This window comes from Sapajus apella, unplaced genomic scaffold, assembly GCF_009761245.1.
Source record: "Sapajus apella isolate SASKATOON/1434 unplaced genomic scaffold, GSC_monkey_1.0 scaffold66, whole genome shotgun sequence".
Classification (NCBI taxonomy): domain Eukaryota; kingdom Metazoa; phylum Chordata; class Mammalia; order Primates; family Cebidae; genus Sapajus; species Sapajus apella.
Genome location: NW_022437006.1, coordinates 52,262 through 70,402, shown reverse-complemented (window position 1 = coordinate 70,402; position 18,141 = coordinate 52,262). Strand labels below are relative to the sequence as shown.

At 39.8% G+C, this 18,141-nt stretch overlaps 1 protein-coding gene and 1 non-coding gene across 8 annotated transcripts in view; one reads left to right on the top strand and one right to left on the bottom strand.

Annotated features, from left to right (window-relative positions):
• SINHCAF (SIN3-HDAC complex associated factor) overlaps nucleotides 1-18,141 on the top strand; it is a 46,566-nt gene that overhangs the window by 19,174 nt on the left and 9,251 nt on the right. For 4 of the 7 annotated variants that reach the window (XM_032248247.1, XM_032248249.1, XM_032248246.1 and 1 more), the window contains 3 exons: nucleotides 8,867-9,014; nucleotides 11,856-11,955; nucleotides 13,236-13,362. In XM_032248247.1, coding sequence (XP_032104138.1) covers nucleotides 8,887-9,014; nucleotides 11,856-11,955; nucleotides 13,236-13,362 — 355 coding nt within the window. In that variant the 5' untranslated portion in view covers nucleotides 8,867-8,886. Of the gene's footprint in view, nucleotides 1-1,980; nucleotides 2,123-8,866; nucleotides 9,015-11,855; nucleotides 11,956-13,235; nucleotides 13,363-18,141 lie in introns of all 7 variants that reach the window. The other 3 variants (XM_032248248.1, XM_032248250.1, XM_032248251.1) reach the window with 2 other exon arrangements.
• On the bottom strand, nucleotides 3,313-3,412 carry LOC116530444. Its single transcript, XR_004260003.1, has one exon. It is a non-coding gene; the product is annotated as a small nucleolar RNA U13 (small nucleolar RNA).

Genomic DNA, 18,141 nt, shown 5'->3' with positions numbered 1-18,141 from the left:
ATGAGCCACTGCACCAGGCCTAGCCACTCTTTTGACAAGACCTCTCATGACTTTGTCCTGATGACACAGGCAACCTTTTATCCCAAGGACAGACCTACAAGAAATACTACTAGATAATGCTGAGATAGAATGGTTTACAGATGTATTTTACTTGAGGGGAGAAGGTGGCAAGTTTAAAGCAGGATGTGCCATGATCAATGAAGCTAGTCTTCTTCAGGCCAAGTAAGCCCAACTGGCTGAACTGATTGCTGTGACTAAAACTTGTCAACCAGCAAAGAATAAGGTGGCAAATTATGCCCCTATGCATCTGGTGGTGCTTCTGACTTTGGAATGCTATGGGTTCTCATGGCAACCCATAACAAATAGACAAGTCTTGGAGCTCTCTCTTGGCAATTATGAAGGTTCCTGGCTACTCTGAATTAGACACAACGTAGAGTCAAGGTAATCAATTTGCTGATGCAGTAGCTAAGAGAGCTGCATTTGAGTCACCAGCCCGATCCTGGGGATGATTGTGAGACTTAAACACTTAAGTCTATGCTAAAGGAAAGCCAAGACTTAGCTTCCACAGAAGAAAGATCTACCTGGAAATGAAACTGGGGGTACTTTTTCCCCAAAACTGAACTACAGTATGGACCTAATGATAAACCGTTAACCCAGTGGCTTTCAGATGCCCCGCATGGAATACATTTACGGCTTGACCTATTGGAATTCAGATAAAATGATATACTATTATAAACAGTATTGCTGGAGACTGTCATTGATCATCATGGCACAGAAGATTTATTCCATCTACCCAAAACATAATCCTGGAAAACTCCTTTATGGGTCTCAAGGCCATTTTCTTCTACCTAGACCTTTTGAGCTACAGTAGCTTGATTTTATCTAGCTGCCACCATTTTAAAAATTAACTGTGTATTGGTAATGATTGCATGTTTTTTTATTGGGTTGAGGATTTACCCTGCTGATGGGCAATGGCACTGGGTAAAATCTTATTAGAAAGGATTATTCCATTTTGGGGAGTCCCCTTTGAATTTCACAGCAATAGGGGAACTCATTTTACTGCCTAGGTTATTAAGCATTTGTAAAATTTGGGGCTGGGCATGGTGGCTCATGCCTGTAATCTCAGCACTTTGGGAGGCTGAGGTGGGCGAATCACCTGAGGTCAGGAGTGCAAGACCAGCCTGGCTAACGTGGTGAAACCTCGTCTCTACTAACAATACAAAAATTAGCCGGGCATGGTGGTGCATGCCTATAGTCCCAGCCACTCGGGAGGCTGAGGGAGGAGAATTGCTTGAACCTGGCAGGCAGAGGTTGCACTGAGCCAAGATCGCGCCACTACACTCCAGCCTAGGTTTGTTTTTTTTTTGTTTGTTTTTTAAACCAAGAGTGAGACTTGGTTTAAAAAAAAATGGCCTATATTTCAATATTTTGATTGTGCCTACCACCCTTAGTCCTCAGGATTGGTAGAATGGAGCAATGGAATAATAAAACACAATGGGCTAAACCTGGATTGATAGAATGGGACCAATGGAATAATGAAAACACAACTGCCTAAATTTATGAAGGCTTTTAACCTCTGCTGGCCGAAGGCACTCCCCTTGATATTGCTCAACCTTTGATCCATCCCTTTATCAACTCTTTTCTCATAAAATTCTAACTGGAAGACCCAGACACATCGGAATCAAGATGACTGATCCAAATTTAGTGAATGGGGACATCTTGCACGATTGTAAGGGACTTGTTCACTAACTCATGAAAAGCCAGGCCTTAGTACAAGACATGTCCCACAGTACGTTCCTGGGAGATGAAGATTCTGGTCATGTCCTCCAACCTGGAGATTTTGTCTGTTGGAAAAGACCTCTCGTAAAGGACTCCTTCCAGCCATGGTGAAGGGACCCCTGCCAGGTACTGTTGACTAATCCATGGGCAGCAGAGTTAAAGGGTGTAGACTCATGGATCCATATCTGTCACCTTAAAAAGGCACAACTTCCTGAATGGACCATGACTCCCACCAAAGATCCCTGTCTCTGATTCACCAAACAGCTTCAACCCTGAAACCAAGACAAAAGGTTGACAACATCTGAGTGGACAGCTAATTGACCCAAGACTTCAGACCAGGCCTGTATGATCTCCTGTCTAAACATTCTTAGAGTAATATATTTACTTTGGGAACTATTGGCCTTGTCTGCTTTGACTCAGTTTATAGGATATATAATCTGGTTAACATTTCTATACACATGATGGCCACCTATATATATACACTTGACTTTTCAGGGTCTCTGCTGGGGATGGGAAAAATAGTTCATTAGTTAAACTCTCCCAAAGTGTGGCAGATGGAGGCATTGTCTTAGACTGCTGCATTTGTCACCACCTTCCAAGGGCCATTCAAGATCATTACATGCTACTTGTTGCGCCAGTGATTGATTTTTCTGACACTCCAAATGTTACCATATACTTGCATGAGTTCCCTCCAAATGTCACTTTCCAAATTCAAATTCAGCTTCTAAAGCCAAGCCATATTTTCTTTCTCTGCTTAATAATATCCCCCCAGTCTTACCCCTCCCCACCACTCTCATGCCTGTCTGTCACTAAACCAATCAGGGACAAATTCTCTAACACATACTTCACCTTTTCCAGGCCACTGTCCCTGCACATTCCTGGCCTCCCAACATTTCTGTCATATCTGGCAACCGAAAGTCCAAAGGAGAAAAAGCAAAGCAAATTGTGCCAGCACATCTCATTTGTTAAATATCATGCTTATGCAGGCTTTTGTAAGGCCTGAAGTAAAACCAATCTGTGGCTTACTTATGTTTTAAATACCTTACCCATGAATGAATAGTTAGGGGATACATTTTGGTATGTGGCATTGGGCCACACCCACCAACCCAAGGATGGGGACATAGTGTAAATAGCTGGCAAAATAGCTGGCAAATTGAAGGGCTTTGTCTTCTTGGGCATTACATTGCCTTTTTTTGTTTGTTTGTTTGAGGGAGGGTCTTATTCTGTTGCCCAGGCTGGAGTGTGGTGGTGGTGTGATCATGGCTCACTACAGTCTTGACCTCCCTAGGCTCAGATGATCCTCCCACCTCAGCCTCCTGAGTAGCTGGGACAAGGAGTCTGTGCAGTAGCTCACACTGCCTGCCGCACTTATATCAATACCTCAGGTGAAGTAGAGACTTGCATAGAAAGGATTTCCAGGCAAGCTAAATGGTTACAAGAGGCACAAAATACCCATCTTCTCATTGACCCACTTAATTGGCTTCCTTTGGAAGTGGAGCATTTCTTCCAGTTTGCAGTTGGAACCCTTTTTCATGTCAGATGGTTAAAGTGCTGATGTCATAACAAGGTTTCAGGGAGGCACATCTCACACATGTGTGAATGCCCAATCATCACTTAAAAATTACAAAAAGATCTCAAACCTTGATATAATCATAGTCTGTATCTTACTTCTGTTACTATCAGTTAAATTAGTCAGGATATTTATAACCAACTGCTGTAATTCTATTGCCAAAACCAGAATTATGGGCCAGGTGCAGTGGTCTACATGAAATCCTAGCACTTGGGAGGCCAAGGTGGGAAGATTGCTTGAGGCTAGGAGTTTTGAGACCAGCCTGGGCAATATAGTGAGACCCTGTCTTGATTAAAAAAATAATAACACCTCTCCCCCAATTATGATAGCACAATGTAGATAGAATCATCCTGTAAGCTTAGCAGCAGATTCCACTACATACCCCTGGAATGCCCGCCTCAGGCCTAGATCAGCCTCATGTTGCCTCTTTCCCTCCAGTGTGGGATGTGACTTCTGGGAATGAGCCTTCCCAATGAAGAGGGACAAAAGGACATAAGGTATGATCATTTGTGTTCTCTAAAGAGAAATTTTGATCAAAAGAGGTGAAATGTGGAAATAAAAGGAAAAATGAATTGACACAGCCTCTTCTAAATATTTGTTCTGGCTCAGGAATGTGTACATGCAAAGGCAGCTATGTCAGATAAGTGTTACAACCGCCCATAAATAGGCATGTTTTAACTGTAACCCCGGAAATCTTGAAAAACATCTTGAAATGTTTTTTCTATTTCAAGGACCTTAAGAAAACATGTTGTAGATAGACAGGTAGATGATGATGATAGTGTCAGAAGAAAAGAGAAAAGTGCGCCAAGATGGCTGCAGTTTGGACATACGGGTAATAAAACCATAGCCTATTAACTAAGGCTGACCCCTTGTGTATGTGTAACTGGAGTTTGTTAACTATTTTACTAACAGGTACTGGTTGTAAACTTATGTGTCGAATATAGAACAAGGACAGGACGGAATCAATCATCCTTCCGCCAGACCCTGAGATGCCTACACAATTATTAACCTCTCCTATCCACTCAGCCACATTTACCTTACGTGTAACATCACTGAATACCAGTCAAATTGACAGGAATGTAATTGCTGCTTCACTGTACTGCAGGTATCCCCCTGTTTAAAATAATGTATGAATACCGTGCCTCATATACTCTACATTGAAACATAGGTTATAAGCTATTGGAACTTGTGCTTCCTGGGTGCACATCCTCAAGCTTGGCCTAATAAACTTTGTTTGACTGAGATTCAGATTCCTATCTTGGTCTCTCATTTGGGTTGACATACCTACTAGGAGACTGGCATCCTAGATGCTGAATTTATAAAGATGATAAAGACAAGTGAATTCCTAACCCAGTTTTATTTATTTTATTTTTCACTTTTTTTGAGATGGAGTCTTGCTCTGTTGCCCAGGCTGGAGTGCAGTGGTGCGATTTCAGCTCACTGCAACCTCTGCCTCTCGGATTCAAGCAATTCTCCTGTCTCAGCCTCCCAGTTAGCTGGGACTACAGGTGCATGCCACCATGCCTGGCTAATTTTTTTTTTTTTTGTATTGTGAGTAGAGACAGGGTTTCACCGTGTTAGCCAGGTTGGTCTCGATTTTCTGACCTCGTGTTCTGCCCACCTTGGCTTCCCAATACTGGGACTATAGGTGTAGCGCCTGGCCCTTCTTAATTTTAAATATCTAAAAAACAGGCTTACTGAGATCATTCACATACCATAAAATTCACTCACTTATATACCATAATATTCACTCTTATAATGTGTATGATTCAGTGGCTTTTAGTATACTCAGAGTTTTGCAACAATACCACTATTTGATTTTAGAAGACAAATGACAGTTCATAATTAGTATTTTAAGTTTTTCCTGATTTTTGGCTTCATTTCAAAGCTTGCTTTTACTCTTCTTTCCCCCAAACACATGCTTAAGGGTGAGATTGTATGGGGTCTGTTCTCAGCTGTAACTGTTAATCTATTAGAAAGCAGATAGATTACCTTTCTTCTTTAAAACATAGTGCCGAGTGATATGATGCGTATGAGAATAGAGGTAAAAATCACATAAAGTTTCATAGCTGTTGGTGTTATTTGAACAAATAAGATAGATTTTACTGGAGAAATCATTTAATATTGCACAAATGTGATAGGAAAGCAGTATTCTAAAGAACCACTGGGTTGCTTGAAAAAACAAATCTCCAGTTTAAAATCAAGTTATGCCACGCCCACTCACTACTTTATCAAATATATAATGTAACTTGGTTTCACAGGCCATTTTTTGTCCTTGGTTTTCCTCCAGAGATTAAGTAGTGTTTTTGTTGTTTTTTTAAAACATTAATGGGTTTGTAGATTTTTGAAAATACTTTCAGTTGAGATCAGGACTCTCCAAACCTCAAAATGGTTAAACACCAACCACTGCTTAAGTTGGATGCTGTAAACAAAACCCAAAATGAAACCCCTGTGTAGCTGCCGCAGATTCCCAGGTGCCTCTTAAGTGTGGGGATAAGCTCAGAAAAGGCTTAATAGGTTTATTAAGTTGTCATCCATTAAAAGGTTCACATGCTCCTTGTGTGTTGCATAAGGACAGGTGTCTGCCACCTTATTGCATTTCTCACTGAGCATTGCCTAGGAAGAGGGTAAGCCCTAGAATTTAGATCCTTCTCAGGTGTTCAGGCAGAAGAATTTTGTCAGGAGAAAAGTAAGGTCATGGAGCTATATAAAAATGGATTATACATCTTAAAACATCGGCCTATTCTCCCCTATGTTTAAGAATAATATTCTTCAGATGTTGAATGGAATATCTTGCCAGGGGCTGGTGGGTAAGTTTTGTGGAGGTCCTCACCAGCAGAAAAAAATCATTGGCTGATTAAAAAGAAAGCCTCAGTATTTACATCTAACTCTAACATCCTTAACAGCTTGCCAGTGTGGTAACTGGCACAAACTATGGGGTCTTGGTCAAATCCAACCTCAGTGAAGGTAGTTCACATCGTAGAGATGAGCTGAATGCTGATAGCTTTGGGGACTTGTTCATATGGGGAAAGGGAAAGAGATTGTGAGGGTGGAGATAGGAATCTATCTGTCATAATTGGATTTGGTCTGTGTATTAATGGAATGAACTGGCCTTTTTTGCTCTGCTTCTTTTGTCCTTGCTGAGAAGAGACGCTGAAGTTTCCAAGGGCTATGGGTGAAGCTGGAGGGTATTAGAGGAACTGCTCCCTGACCTTCTTGATGGTAATGCAAGCTGTTGGGGGAGTTTGGAGAAGACTGCAGGGCGGTATGCGGATGAGAGCTGTATTACATTTTGCCTTGAAACAGGAATATACAAATTAAAGCAATAACTGCTCTTCGGCTTTTTTGTTTCTGCAATCTTCTGTCATTTGATATTGTTTTTTCCAGAGCAACATGTGACTGTTTTCTTCATGATTTTCTTTTCAGTTATCATACGGGTTTGTTGTTGGATTGAGAAAAAAATATCTGCCTCATTTGAACAGGCCTCTCTAGACCTTTTCTTACTACTGTAGAGGGTACTTCCTCATTTTTCTTCCTCTCAAAGCCATCAAATTCCCAAGCATTCAACTAAAATAATTATCAACTAAAAACAAACAAACAAACAAACAAAAAACAATTCTTAGAGGTAACTGTTTAAATTATTGAAAAGTATCAAGGTTTTCTTCCTTGCCCCATCTCATTCTTTTGCCTGCCTCTCTCACCAGCAAGAACATTGAAGAGGAACGCTATATTAACAATAGCCTGTTTGAAGGGAAGTTTCAGTTTTTAGCTAATTATTTGCTAATAAAAGTTTTAAAAAATATTTTTCTTTAAAAGTTCTAAAACCTCTATTATATTTCAAAATCCCTCGGTATCCAAAAATACACATAAAAAGCCTGGATATTTGGTTAGTTCTGAATCATTTTCATTAATACTGCCTGTAGTATACTAACCAGAATTGGAAAGGAATGGGATCAGACAAGATAATCCAAAGACAAATACAACCATATGCCACACAAGGACGTTTCGGTTAACCACAGACTGCATAAATGATGGTGGTCCCCAAAGATTATGCCATATTTTTTGTACCTTTTCTATATTTAGATGCACAGATTCTTACCATTATATTACAGTTGCCTATGGCATTCAGTACAGTCACATGCTGTATAAGTTTGTTGCCTAGGAACAGTAGGCTATCCCATATAGCCCAGGGATATTGTAGGCTGTTGCCATCTAGGTTTGTGTGAAGACACTCTGATGTTTGCACAAGGATGCCCAGTGATGCATTTCTCAGAATATGTCCCCACTGTTGGCAACACATGACTGTACTGAAGCTTTAGATTTACTTATCTCGGTTTATTTCTAAAACAACTGATAATTTTCTGTGGTTAATGCCTAAAACTATGGGCACTAAATATATTTTCTTTTTATTGTTGCTTTATGTGATAATGTTGTGATAATTTGTAGTTAGAGCCTCAGACAGACACACATCTTCTGGACTTGTCCATTAGAGTTTAGTTTCCATATTCATTGCCTTTTCATCACCTCTCTTAGTCCAGATTTTCTGGTGAAGCTGGCCCTTGATTTGGGTATACCAAATTACTTTTCCTAAGGTACAGATTTACTGCCAGCTACATACTTGCATCAGCCCCAGAGTTGTTTTCTTCCTTCCTTCCTTGATGTTGAGATGTTTTTTTTCTTTGAACAGAAGAACTACAATTTATTTCACTCTACATCTCTGGGACATTTGCCTCCCACTGTGACTACTCTCAGGCATGAAGCCTTGTAGAACAGGTCCAGAAACCTCTAAGACCTAAGGGGCAGATCAGCGATCAGGCAGCATGAGCTCATTCTTTGTCTTCATGATTTATGGAATTATTATTATTAAATTCTAACCTTGGATTTTTGTAAATTTTACATCTTCCTTTCAGCAGTTTCAATTCAGGGCCAAACTTGGCTGCTTAGAACTTCCCACTTATCACAGAAGAAATCCCCTCTGAATTCCCGTTAGGCAGAGTGGTATGGCTGATGCATAGTGAGCTAGTTGTGTGCTTAGTATCAAATAGCGGTCATGGTAAATGCTCAAAACTTCCCCAGAGGAGAATCACATTAATGCAAAGGTGCAAAATAAAAAGGTGTGTCTTAAATTTTAGGATGCATCCTTGATTGTGTATGACTTCATTATTTTACAGGATTGTTTGTACAATTTACAGGATTGAAATGTTTTAAGCATTTCATACTTAAAAACCTGATTTAAAAAATGCTCCTCCTCTTCCCCATTTTTAGAGTGAGTTTGTTAGGAGAGTCAGGAGGTGGTAGAGTCCTCCTTAAATAACTAAGCCTTTCTTTTTTGTTTTATACACTTGCCATGCTAGTGCCAAGAATGGAGGTAGATCCAGGAGGTCTTCCCCTGAGCTGCCTGTCTGGCTTGGTCATATAACACCATGTGACTTGGGGGTGGGGTGGAGCACAGAGAACTCTTTAATGGTTCCTTGTTACAGCCCTCAACAAAGATGTGTCATTCCCTTGGCTTTACAGACTGTTGCCCAGAAGAAAAGATGTTTGGTTTTCACAAGCCAAAGATGTACCGAAGTATAGAGGGCTGCTGTATTTGCAGAGCTAAGTCCTCCAGTTCTCGATTCACTGACAGTAAACGCTATGAAAAGGACTTCCAGAGCTGTTTTGGGTAAGATCACCTGATGTTTGTACTATTCTTAGAGTGAAAAAATACCACACACAGCCTACGGAAATATTTGTAAGCAAGGTGATTGGAACAATTTGCTATTAATTAAAATCATTTATTCTAATCTAGGCTATTTAAGTCACCTGCTATATAAATGAATCAGACAATACCAACAGTCTACTTTTTTCCAGATTATGAGGAGCTACCACGTTAATTGTGAAGCCCCTTACAGTTGTAGCTAGACAAACCCTTTTGTTGTTGTCTTCCTTTTGTGGTTAATTTTTAAAAATGCTTTTAAAGAAATTACCCTTGACTAGGTGCAGTGGCTCATGCCAGTAATCCCAGCACTTAGAGAGACTGAGACAGATGGATCACCTGAGCTCAGGAGCTGGAGACCAGCCTGGGCAACATGGCAAAACCCATCTCTACAAAAAATACAAACAAACAAACAAAAAACTTGCTGGACGTGGTAGTTTGTGCTTGTAATCCTAGCTACTCTGGAGGCTGAAGTGAGAAGATCCACCTGAGCCTGGGAGGTTGAGGAAATGAAAATATTAAAATAAAAATAAAATTTAAAAAGGCATGGTTGGCACAGACCTTTTTGACAACCTTCATAATAGTTACAAAGTCCAGGATTAACAATAAATGATCAACAAATGTTTGATAAGAAAAAGTGATGAAAGTAATTTCTAACATGGGAAATCATTCTTTTTTTTCTTTTTTTTTTAAGTTTTTTTTTAATAGAGACAGGGTTTCACCATGTTGGTCAGGCTGCTCTTGAACTCCCAGCCTCAGGTGATCTGACTGCCTCAGCCTCCCCAAGTGCTGGGATTAGAGGCGTGAGCCACCATGCCCGGCCCTTTTTTTTCTTTTTTAAAGAGACAGTCATCCTGTGTTGTGTAGGCTGGGGTGCAGTAGCTGTTCACAGGTGTGATCATTTTGCATGACGGCCTTGAACTTTTGGACTCAAATGGTCCTTTTGTCTGAGCCTCCCGAGTAGCTGAGACTATGGGTGTGCACCACCTTACCCAGTCATACGGTCGTTTGTTCATTTGTTTGAGACAGAAACTCACTCTGTCACCCAGGCTGAAGTGCAATGTCACTATCATGGCTCACTGAAGCCTTGACCTCACTTGCCTCAGGTGATCCTCCTACCTCAACCTCCTGAGGAACTGGGACTACAGACATGGACTACCATTCCCTGCTAATTTTTCTATTTTTTTGTAGAGACAGGATTTTGCCATGTTGCCCAGGCTGATCTCATCCTCCCGGCTGCCTCAGCCTCCCAAAGCACTGGGATTACAGGCATAAGCCACCTCATCTGGCCATATTCATTTTTTAAAACTATAATGCCTCTCTGGTTTTGTTTGCTGTGAAACTGGAATATTATGGCACATTATTTTACTTGTCAAGGGGTAGTATTTTGATACTTTTGAAATATCTACTCAGGCTGGGTGCGGTGGCTTGCACCTGTAATCCCAGCACTTTGGGAAGCCAAGGTGGACAGATCGGTTGAGCCAGGAGTTGAAGACCAGCCTTGGGCAGCATGGTAAAACCCTGTCTCCACAAAAAATAGAAAAATTAGCCAGGTATGGTGGTATGTGCCTGTGGTCCCAGCTACTAGGGAGGCTGAGGTGGGAGGATCACTTGAGCCTGGGAGGTTGAGGCTGCAGTGAGCCATAATCCCACCCGTACTCCAGCCTGGGCAACAGAGTGAGATTTTGTTCACCCCCACACCCCCACCTAAAAAGAAATGTATTTACACATTTCAAGAAAGATTAATTAAACAGCATCGTTTAAAAGCATGATAATCAGAATCTCTTCTAGGTCTTGAGTTTTACTCTTTAATTTTAAAAGCAGTTTTTAAATTAAAAGTAAAAAAAAAATTTTAAAGTAGAGATGGGGTCTCCTTGTATTGCCCAGGATGGTCTTGAACTCCTTCGCTCAAGCGATCTTCCCGCCTTGGTCTTCAGTTGTGCTGAGATTACAGGCGTGAGCCACCGCACCAGCCTATTTAACTTATTTTTTTTTTGAGATGGAGTCTTTCTCTTGTTGTCTGGGCTGGAGTGCAGTGGTGTGATGATCTTAGCTCACTGCGATCTCTGCTTCCTGGGTTCAAGCGATTCCCCTGCCTAAGCCTCTCAAGTAGCTGGAATTACAGGCATGAGCCACCACCTAATTTTTGTAGTTTTAGTAGAGATAGGGTTTCATCATGTTGGCCAGGCTGGTCTCGAACTCCTGACCTCAAGTAGCCACCCGCCTCAGCCTCTAAAGTGCTGGGATTACAGGTGTGAGCCACCGCACCTATCCTGACCTATTTAATTTTAAAAGCATTTCTCATTTCAAAATAACCAAATTGCAGTACATGGAATAGGTTTGTTGGATCTAGAAGTTAACTTTATTTCTGAAATATACTATAGAAACAAATATACTATAGAATATACTATAGAAATATTCTATAGAAAACTATAGAAACAGAATCATCCAGGATGATTAAACTGTATCTGTAAACCATATATAGATACAGTTTTTTTTTCCCAAAAGAAATGTGCTTTCATGAATTCTTTTTTTTTTTTTTTACTTGATACATACAACTATTTATTGAATCTCTGCTATATAGTAGATATTATTTCTGGTGCAAGAGACGTATTAATGAACAAAAAAGGGAAAAAATCTTTTTTGGTGCTTACATAGTCTTCTTCCTAGATTTCTGAAAATTTCCTCTACTGATTTTCTTCAGTTACTCCCCTTCCTGCAAACATTTTTTTTTAAATTGCATTTTAGGAAGGCATGAATTCTTTAAGGTAAGGGAGACTGATAAAGATTTGATTGTTTTCTTATCAGATTGCATGAGACGCGTTCAGGAGACATCTGCAATGCCTGTGTCCTGCTTGTGAAAAGATGGAAGAAGTTGCCAGCAGGATCAAAAAAAAACTGGAATCACGTTAGTCCATCTTTCTTTTTTCTCATTTATATCTATTATATTTAAAGTAACATTAATTTCCCCTAATTTAGGAAATAATATATCCCTAGGGTAGAAAAGTCTGGAAAGTTTAAAGAAAAATACTAGCTGCTGCTCAGATATAATTGCCTAACATTTTGGCATCTTTAGAACAGAATAGCCTGTTGTGGCATTTCCTTAAGGCTGTATCCAATACCCCCCTTTTGGAGATTCACAGTAAGCATTCACATATTTTTAGGCTTAACCCAGTAATTCCCAGAGTTAATTAGATATGAGTCCTTTTTCTTAAATCTCTTTGTATAACATGATCCTTTGAACTCAGGTTGGTACTAATGAGCACATAGGTTTTAGAATCAGACTTGGATTTGAATTTTGCCTTTATACTAGTTGTGTACTTTGAGCAGTTCACATTTATTTATGAAGTGCAAAGATAATAGCTATCTTACAGAGCAATTGTGAGAACTGAATGAGATATATAGAAAGTATAACACATAGTTATTCACACTAGCCTTACATTGTCCTTTGATGATAGCATTGTTGCTATAACAGTGAAGATGATAACAACCTTCCTTTTTCATGGGGTAGAGATCTGCATATAATAAATGTAAATGAATACCTAAGAAATAGCATCATATGGGCTGAAAGCAATGGCTGGGCTAGACTGTGGGAGAACATGCTATTGCCGTCATGTAACTCACCTCAGAGATTAAAGTGTATAGTGAAAAAACAAAGAATAGACCTGAAGACCTTGGTTCTAGTTTTTTTCCCCTTTCTACCACCTTACCCATTTACTCACTTGGTGAAATAAGGCAAAATGCATAATTTATCTTTGCCTTGTTTTCCTTCAGTCTAAAATTGGAGTAACAAAAATAGCCCCTTTACTGCTTTGTACTGAAGATAAAAAATATAGGAAAGCTTTTTGTAAACTGCAAAACATTATCCTGTAGAAATGGAATTGTTTTTAGGCTTGATTCTTAACCTGGTTGGGTCATCCATTAATGATTATCCCATATACAAATCTATTTAAATTTTTTTCCAACAGACTCCCACTATTGCCCACTTTACAGGAAGAATATTTTTGAAAACTTCACTAGATAAATAATATTTATTCGTTTATTTCATGTGATGATTAAAGATGCACATGGAGCCTCATCCTCTTTAGTATAAAACTTTGGTTCTCAAATAGGCATGGATCTGAACGAAAGGGGGATACCCTGGTATCCTTTTAAAAATATTATTAAATATTCAGTATTTTCTTCCAGGTGGTAGATGCAAGGGCTGGACCCAGTCTAAAGACTACATTGAAACCAAAGAAAGTGAAAACTCTATCTGGGAACAGGATAAAAAGCAACCAGATCAGTAAACTGCAGAAGGAATTTAAACGTCATAGTAAGTTTGATATTCAAACATTAGTGCTTAATAATTTTTTTTGGTTGGGATGGTGTGTGGCATGTGTGGATCATTTTTTCCTTTATTGCTTTTTATAAAGAGCACTGGAAGGCAATGTTGACTCGGTGGAGATGTTATCTTATTTCTATGAAATCTTGGCACTCTTTATGATTTGATGTCTTAAGAGTATTTCCACTAGCTAACCACTTGAGATTGTACTGAGACCACTCTGATGTCTTTATTTACATCTTAATTTTCTAGAAGATGCATTTCTAGCTGGTTTACTTGATTTTTATCTATAAGGAAATTGAGTCCTAGAGATGTGCAAGAAGGTATGTAAATAATTAGAGGACAATCTGAGACCAAAGTCCAGGTTTTCTGGAAAATAACTTTAGAAATCATAACTCACATATTGAAATAAAGCTAGCCTCAGGGTTTGCTTTCAGGTTTAAGGAGCAGAGTGTGTTGTGTGATAAAATGAGAAGAGAATGTCTAATTAGTGTCAGGTCGCATGCTATTATTGGAAGTTTTTTTTTTTGGGGGGGGTTGCCATAGTGGCACATCTGTATTTTGGAATTGAGATTTTGGATTTTGAAAAGGAAATACACTGCATATAATGTTATTATATATTAATATCTCTATCACCCTTGGGAGGGTTTGAAGGAGCATTATTGAACCAAACACATTAGTATTTTTACAGCAAAAAGTAGCAGTATTCACATTTAGTGGAATAAGTACATGGTATATAGACTGTCCAGGTTTGTCTTCTTAATAATCATAGTTTAGGTCATGCCACATTTTGTGGCCAGATAGCTTAGGAATACACTTTCTGTTTTCAGAGCTTTCTCAGAATTGTGGCTAGGGATTGTAGACCTGCATTGAAGCTCTCAGTACTTTTAAAAACTCTATATAGGACCCTGTTAGAGAAAACATTATCAATTAAGACAAATGGTTATCATGCTTGTTTAAGAATAGTGGAAAAAGACATCTAAGTTTAGTGACGGTAAAGTGAGGAGTGCAGGAGAGCTTACATATCTTTTGAACATTTTGGTATACAAAGCACTTTACATATGTAATGATCTCTGTTACATCCATCTGAGAGCTTGGAATAGGAAGCACAAAGGGGTGATTTAACCTTGATATGGGTCACTTAATAAGTGGTAGATATGTAGTAAAATATTTAGGTAAAAATGTAAGTGTGTGTCTCTTTGTATTTTAGTTATACCAGCTCTCAAGCCCTCATCCTCCCTAAAGTTTAACTCTACCTTCCATTATTGTCATTAGATGTATGTTTCCTTCCTCCCTCCCTCCCTCCCTTCCTTCCTCCCTCCCTCCCTCCCTCCCTTCCTTCCTCCCTTCCTCCCTCCCTCCCTTCCTTCCTTCCTTCCTTCCTCTCTTTCTTTCCCTTTTTTTTTTTTTTTTTGAGATGGAGTTTCGCTCTTGTTACCCAGGCTGGAGTGCAATGGCGCGATCTCGGCTCACCGCAACCTCCGCCTCCTGGGTTCAGGCAATTCTCCTGCCTCAGCCTCCTGAGTAGCTGGGATTACAGGCACGCGCCACCATGCCCAGCTAATTTTTTGTATTTTTAGTAGAGACGGGTTTTCACCGTGTTGACCAGGATGGTCTCGATCTCTTGACCTCGTGATCCACCCGCCTCGGCCTCCCAAAGTGCTGGGATTACAGGCGTGAGGCACCGCGCCCGGCCTCTTTCCCTTTTTTTTAAGAAGGGCCTTGTTCTGTCTCCCAGGCTGTATTATGGTGGCATGATCTTGGGTCACTGCAACCTCTGCCTCTCAGGTACAAGCGATTCTTGTGCCTCAGCCTCCTTAATAGCTGAGACCACAAGCGTGCACCACAATGCCTGGCTAAATTTTGTATTTTTAGTGGAGCTGGGGTTTTGCCATGTTGCCCAGGCTGGTCTCAAACTTAGCTCAAGCAATCCTCTTGCCTAAGCCTCCCAAAAGTGCTGGAATTACAAGTGTGAATCATCACGCCCGGTCCTCACTACTAGATGCTATAATGAAAATTTAGGAAACGTTAATTTTCTTTTATTACTTGAAGATGGAGGAATTGATTATGCATATGTATATCCTTAGCTATTTCCCTTAATTATAGGGAAAGTGATATCTAACTTTTACCTTACTTAAGGGAATATATCCAGTGTAATTTTAGATTTTTATTGTGAAACTGTGCTGTATAGTAGTTGGAGACTGAAAATAAATCCCTTTGATAATAAGATGTGTAGATTGTGCAGGCTTAAACTGAAACAGGGCGTTCCCCAGTTACATTATAAATTGCTATTACCTGTGTGTATTGAAGCAGTTGGAAGATGTGCATTTTTATATATCTCCCACGGAATGGTCTGTGCTTCTGGTTGTGTGTTTGCTTCTGTGCATCCTGTACAGACCTGGCCTGTATTCTCTTTTCTTAGCTTTTTTTTTTTTTTGAGATGGAGTCTTGCTCTGTCACCCAGGCTGGAGTGTAATGGCACGATCGCAGCTCACTGCAACCTCTGCCTTCTGGATTCAAGTGATTCTCCTGTCTCAGACGCCTGAGTAGCTGGGATTACAGCACACGCCACCATGGCTGGCTAAGTTTTGTATTTTTAGTAGTGACGGGGTTTTGCCATGTTGTCCAGGCTGGTGTCGAACTCTTGACCTCAGGTGATCCACCCTCCTTGGCATCCTGAAGTGCTGGGATTACAGACATGAGCCACTGCGCCCAGCCCTGTATTGTGTTTTCAAGACGTTTCATGGTATAATACTAGAAAGGTACTGTGACTAGAGTTATAGATCTGAATTTGAATTTTGGCTCTTGTCACTAGCAAACGTGTGAGTCTGGAGTCACTTGATGTTTAACCATAATTTTCCATTCAGAGAAATGGGGGTAATCAAGTAAAAAATAGCTTTGTAAAACAAAATACATTCCTATATAAATGTTAGCTATTCTTTTTGTGTCATCCTTTCCAAAAATTTGCAATGATTTCTGCTTGCTAGAAAATATAGTTGAGAATTCCTAGAAAGTGTTTGAAGGTCCTATTTTTGTTTGAGCTGAGTCAGTTTCTGGAATGTGTTGGGCTTCCACAACTTTACTCGTTTACTTTGCTCATTGTCCCTACTGACTTGATGCCATCTAATCACTCCTTTGTACCTTCCAAATCTTAGGTAATTTTTAAGACTTAAAATTGCAGTTTGAAGAATTTCCAGATCCACATTCTAGAAGAGTTCTTCCATACTGTGTTTGTATGTAGTTAGTTGTAGATATCTTAGTATTTCGGGTATTTGATGAAACCATATGAAATCACATTTTTACAGATAAAAAATGGTCAGATAATTGAAATTTCAAATAGCTTAAAGATATTAAGCACTTCCTAGGAGAGTGGGTTTTCCTCAGCAGCATAGAGCTGTCTGCTGATGTTAAATTATTTAGGAAGTCTTAAACATCCCATTAGACTTACTTCTTTAAAGCCTGCTACTCTTGAGGATTTTGTTTGCTAAATTAACGTATTAAAAATACTACTGGTGCTTTCTTTGTTTTAGATACTTAATTTTATGCTGTTTTATGTAAATATTTGTTAATGTAAAATAATTGTGAGCTCTATTCAAGAAACGTTTTCTTGGCTGGGTATGGTGGCTCACACGTGTAATCCCAGCACCTTGGTAGGCCAGGAGTTCAAGACCAGTCTGGTGAATATGGCGAAACCTTGTCTACGAAAAATACAAAAAAATTATTTGGTTGTGGTGGTGGACACCTGTAGTAGTAGCTACTCAAGAAGCTAAGGCATGAAAATCAAGAGGTGGAGGCTGCAGCCAGCTGTGGTCGTGCCACTGCACTCCAGCTTGGGTGATACAAAGTAAGATCTGGTCTCAAGGAAACCCAAAAAAAACCTAAAAAAAACCCCAAAGTTTTCTTTAGTCTGTTTCTTTCCATGCAGCAAATAACATAGGATTTGATGCCTTATAAATATTTAATAAGTACTTGATTGGTTATTTGAATTGAAGGATTGTCCTGTCCACCTGTCTTGAGATAGAAAGGTGTATGGTAGGCTCCACCTGTGTTTATGAGGTTTATTATAGTGCTATTGCTGTGATGTGGCAGAACCACAGCCTTGTAGCACAATGACCGTTAACCAAGAAACTTATTTTCTGGCTTAAATGTTTTTATGAAGTCTTCTTCATAATAAATGGGCAAAGTATTAAATCAGGGTTAGCTCTGCATCTAATGAACTGCCTTTATTCCTTATTAAATCAGGATCTTTTGTTTTCCCTTTATGGATACAATGTCATTATGCTTTGGCTACTTTCAAGATTTTTCTCTTGGTTTAGCTTTTAGAGGTTTAATTGTGATGTGTTTTGGCATGGATTTCTTTGGGTTTATCCTGTTTGGGCTTTGGTCAGGTTTTTGAATCTTACTTAAGTTTATGTCTCGCCAAATTTGACAAGTTTTCAGCCACTATATTTGAGTACTTTTTCACCTCCGTTCTTTTTTTCCTCTCCCTCCAGGACTGCAATGGCATGAATGTAGATGTATGTCTGATTAAGCTCCACAGGTTTCTCATGCTCTGTTCATTTGTTTTGTTTTGTTTTGTTTTTTTTTTTTTGGAGACAGAGTTTCACTCATGTTACCCAGGCTGGAGTGCAATGGCGCGATCTCAGCTCACCGCAACCTCCGCCTCCTGGGTTCAGGCAATTCTCCTGCCTCAGCCTCCTGAGTAGCTGGGATTACAGGCACGCACCACCATGCCCAGCTACTCAGGAGGCTGAGGCAGGAGAATTGCCC